At 70.9% G+C, this 4,130-nt stretch overlaps 1 protein-coding gene across 1 annotated transcript in view; it reads left to right on the forward strand.

The window, feature by feature from the left end:
• MYO1F (myosin IF) overlaps positions 1 to 4,130 on the forward strand; it is a gene marked incomplete at its 5' end in the record, with an annotated part of 19,362 nt that overhangs the window by 13,076 nt on the left and 2,156 nt on the right. Inside the window, 7 exons of the mRNA XM_004688956.2 lie at positions 48 to 217; positions 823 to 968; positions 1,185 to 1,331; positions 1,447 to 1,595; positions 1,968 to 2,054; positions 3,493 to 3,685; positions 3,763 to 3,932. Of these exons, the coding sequence (XP_004689013.1) occupies positions 48 to 217; positions 823 to 968; positions 1,185 to 1,331; positions 1,447 to 1,595; positions 1,968 to 2,054; positions 3,493 to 3,685; positions 3,763 to 3,932 (1,062 nt within the window). The remainder of the gene's footprint in view (positions 1 to 47; positions 218 to 822; positions 969 to 1,184; positions 1,332 to 1,446; positions 1,596 to 1,967; positions 2,055 to 3,492; positions 3,686 to 3,762; positions 3,933 to 4,130) is intronic.

Genomic DNA, 4,130 nt, shown 5'->3' on the forward strand with positions numbered 1-4,130 from the left:
CGCGCGCCGGCCCAGCAGGCGTGACCCCGCCGCGGCCTGTCCCTCAGCGTCCAGCATCCTGCTCGACAAGAAGGAGCGGAGGCGGAACAGCATCAACCGGAACTTCGTCGGGGACTACCTGGGCCTGGAGGAGCGGCCGGAGCTGCGGCAGTTCCTGGGCAAGCGCGAGCGCGTGGACTTTGCCGACTCGGTCACCAAGTACGACCGGCGCTTCAAGGTGAGGCGCCAGGGGGTGGGCACAGCGGGGCGCCGGTCTCAGCCTGCCACCCCCAAGCCTGGCACCACGGAGGTCCCCGGCACCTGCCCAGACACGACTGTCCACAGTCTGTACCCAGCTGGTGTGGACACACCTGTCCATCACACGAGCCTTTTGGCAACCCAGACACCTGTCCATCGGATACCTCTACCTGGTCAGACACTCCTGTGCAGAGCAGCACACCCCACCCGGGAGCCCCGACCCCGGAGCCCCGCCCGCTGCGTCACCTCACTTAGCCTGGACACACTGATCCATTAGGGACACCCCTCCCCCGTCTAGGCCTGTCCACCGCACACACTTCTCGTGGCCCGGATACACCTGTGCACAGGTATACTCTCGCCTGGCCTGGGCACCCACATCCAGTAGGGCGCCCCCTAGCTTGGCCGGCTCCCGACCCAGACGCCCCTTTCTAGCTACACACCCATCCCGTGTCCTGTGTGATGCGCCCACCCGCGTGCCTGCGGGGGGAGGGGCACCCTCACATAGCCGGCGGCGCCCGTCCTGGGGTGCCTCTGCGGGGCAAGATGCCATGCGCAGCTACTGCCACCGCGTCTGCGCCCTCTCAGCCCATCAAGAGAGACTTGATCCTGACGCCCAAGTACGTGTATGTGATCGGGCGGGAGAAGGTGAAGAAGGGGCCAGAAAAGGGCCAGGTGCGCGAGACCCTCAAGAAGAAAGTGGAGATCCAGGCCCTGCGAGGGGTTTCCCTCAGGTGAGGCCCGGCCCTGCCCAGGCACAACGCCCTGCCCGCCCGCCTCTGCTGCCCCCAGACTTGTCGCCCGGCCCCCGACCGCGGTCACCCTCTCGCCGGCGTCACCTTACCTGCCCACGCCGTGTCTGCCAAGGGCACCTGCCCCTCGGGCCCCCCCCCGCCCGGCCCTCTCCCGTAGCCCTCGGCGCTCAGCTCACCGCGCCCCGCCCTCCCCAGCACGCGCCAGGACGACTTCTTCATCCTCCAAGAAGACGCGGCCGACAGCTTTCTGGAGAGCGTCTTCAAAACCGAGTTCGTGAGTCTCCTGTGCAAGCGCTTCGAGGAGTCGGTCCGGAGGCCCCTGCCCCTCACCTTCAGCGACACGTGCGTGGCCCCAGCCTCCCGCCCCAGCGGCCAGCACTCTGCTCTGGCCCGGCCCGGCCAGGGCGGGATGGGCGGCGAGCCCCCGGCCCCCCTGGCAGCCCCCCTCTCCCCACAGACTACAGTTCCGGGTGAAGAAGGAGGGCTGGGGCGGAGGCAGCACCCGCAGCGTGGCCTTCACCCGCGGCTCCGGCGAGGTGGCCGTGCTCAAGGCCAGCGGCCGCACCCTCACGGTCAGCGTGGGTGACGGGCTGCCCAAAAGCTCCAGTGAGTCTGCCAGGAGGGCGGAGCCGAAGGGCGGTCAGGAACCCGGGGCCCGTGGCGGGGGTGGGCCGGGGACCCCTCCAGGCGGCGGAGGGCCAGCGAGGCCGTCCAGGAGCCAGGGCTGCGGAGAGCGGGTCATCGTGGGTGGGCGGGGCTGGCGCAGTGCCCGGTGAGGGGGTGCGAGATGCCCAGAGGCCTGAGCACCGCTGGTGGACGTGCGGGAGCCGGGCTGGGGTGGGTCCTGGGTTACTGAGGAGCCGAGGTGCGATGAACTCAGGGGCGCTGCTGGTGAGACGGCCAGAGAGCCCGGCGGGGGTCCCCACGGAGTGGACTGGCTTTGTGGGGGGCCACCCCTCAAACCCCCCATCCTTTCAGAGCCCACACGCAAGGGGATGATGGACCAGGGCAAACCCCGAAGATCAGCCCCGGCCCCCAGCCGGGCGGCCCCCGCAGCCCCCAGAGGTGAGCTTTCCTCTGAGCACCCTGCTGCTCCTGCCTGCCCGGCCCAGCCTCCAGCAGCAAGATCTAGCGGCCAGAGCTTGACACCAAGAGGCCGAGGGGTGCCCCCTGGGGGTCCTCACTGCGTGCTCGCTGTGGCAAGACCCCACCTGGGCTCAGGGCCCAGCAACTCGGTTTGCTGACAAAGGGGCGCTCGGGAAGGAAGAACTCCTAGGGCCACAACGGCCTCCTGTCCTACCTCAACGGCGTCCAGTAGCCGACCCAGGCTGCCGTGCCACAGGACGTCGTCCCTCCCAAGGCCACCCGTGGGCACACAGACGGGGCCCGACCAGGACCCAGCTCTGGGGCTGAGGTGCTGGCCGGGGCTCTGCTGAGGCGGCCGTGAGCCTGGGCTGGGCCACACAGGACGCAGTCGGGCGCTCGGCGGGGTGCCGGGGACTGGAGGCCGTGGCGGCCTCGGAGAGGCCGGGGCACAGCTCCTAGAGGTGCCGGGCACAGGCGGGCAGACACCTCTGTCCGAGGCGGGGCCAGGGACCAGGAGCCCGTGTGCAGCCCTTGGGCCCGCGGGGCCAGCAGCGGGCCACTTCAGCGGCCCGGAGGGGACAGGAGCCAGGGCCGGCGGCGGCCGTCTGAAGCGCAGACAGGAGTGAGGGTCTCGGCGAGTCTCTGGAGCGAGCGGGATGAGAAACGAGGGCTGCTGTGGGGCGCTGAAGGTCTGGAAGGCCTGCGGCCCCCAGCAAGCGTCTGCGTAGACGCTCTTCCAGGAGCGCCGGGCGGGGAGGTGGGCGCAGAGTTGGGGCCCCTGCGACCCCCTCCTGGGGCCCGCCTTCCAGACTGACTGACCCATTTGCAAAACCCACTCGCTTCGAGATCAAAACCCCCGTCCAACCTGCCCCCGTGCGAGGCAGGACCCAGGGCGGAGCCCGCCACACCCCTCTGCACCCAAGGGCTCGGGCAGCTTTGGGGGGGCTGGGCGTGGCCGCGGGCTGGCCCTGCATCTGATGCACCTGCTGGCTCAGGCCTGTCCGGCCCCCTCCGAGACCACCTGCTTTTTTAACCTAAAGCAGCCCTGGCCCAGCTCTGGCCACCGCGCACTGAGGGCACAGAGGAGCCAACACTTGACCGCACCCCGAAGCAGGAGCAGGGGGTTTCCTTGCAGGTCGGCCACAGTCCCCTCTCCCAGCCGAGCTCTTCGCACTCGAGCCCTTCAGAATCTGCCCCCAAGCAGTGGCCCCTTCTTCCGCCCGCCACACCCACCCGCGCCCGCCATCTCAGTGCGCCAACTGCTGACGTGTGCCCTGCGCTGGCCGGCGCGTGGCTGCGTGGTCTCAGCCGCCGCCCTCAGCAGCCGGGGCCGGAGCAGCTCCCCATCGACGGCGCCCAGCGAGCCCTCCCGAGCCGCCCAGCAGCCCGCTAAGGGCCGCCCTGGTTTCTGCCACAGGCCTGGACCGCAACGGAGTGCCCGCTTCCGCCAGAGGGGCCCTGCCTGTGCAGCCGGCCGCGGGCCGGGCGTCCCAGCGGCCGCCGCGGGGCCCGCCACCCTCAGCGCTGGGGTCCAGCAGGCGCCCCCGCGCACGGCCCCCGTCCGAGCACAACACAGAATTCCTCGGCGTGCCTGAGCAGGGCGCAGCTGGGTAGGTGGTGGGGGCAGCCCCGGCGAGGGGGGCGTGGCGGCACCCACGGGGCTGTGACGCGCCCTCTGTGTCCACAGTGTGCAGCGCAAGCGCAGTGTGGGGCAGCGGCCGCTGCCCCCTGCGGGCCGGCCCAAGCCCCAGCCACGGGTGCACGGCCCACGCTGCCGGGCCCTGTACCAGTACGTGGGCCAGGATGTGGACGAGCTGAGCTTCAACGTGAACGAGGTCATCGAGATCCTCGTGGAAGGTGCGTGAGCCAAGGCAGAGGTGGGGCCCGCGGCCCCGACCCTCCCACGGGCGACCGCGCCCAGCGCTCCCAGCCCTGCAGAGGACAGTGGCCGCAAGACCAGAGCCCGTGGGGGGCGGGTCCCCCCAGGCCGTCCCGGGGCTCCGTGGCGTCACACTCGACTCCCAGCCTCGTGTTTTCACCCGTCGGATGCAGGAC

The sequence above is a fragment of the Condylura cristata genome, unplaced genomic scaffold (assembly GCF_000260355.1).
Source record: "Condylura cristata isolate star-nosed mole 26May11 unplaced genomic scaffold, ConCri1.0 scaffold00025, whole genome shotgun sequence".
Taxonomy (NCBI): domain Eukaryota; kingdom Metazoa; phylum Chordata; class Mammalia; order Eulipotyphla; family Talpidae; genus Condylura; species Condylura cristata.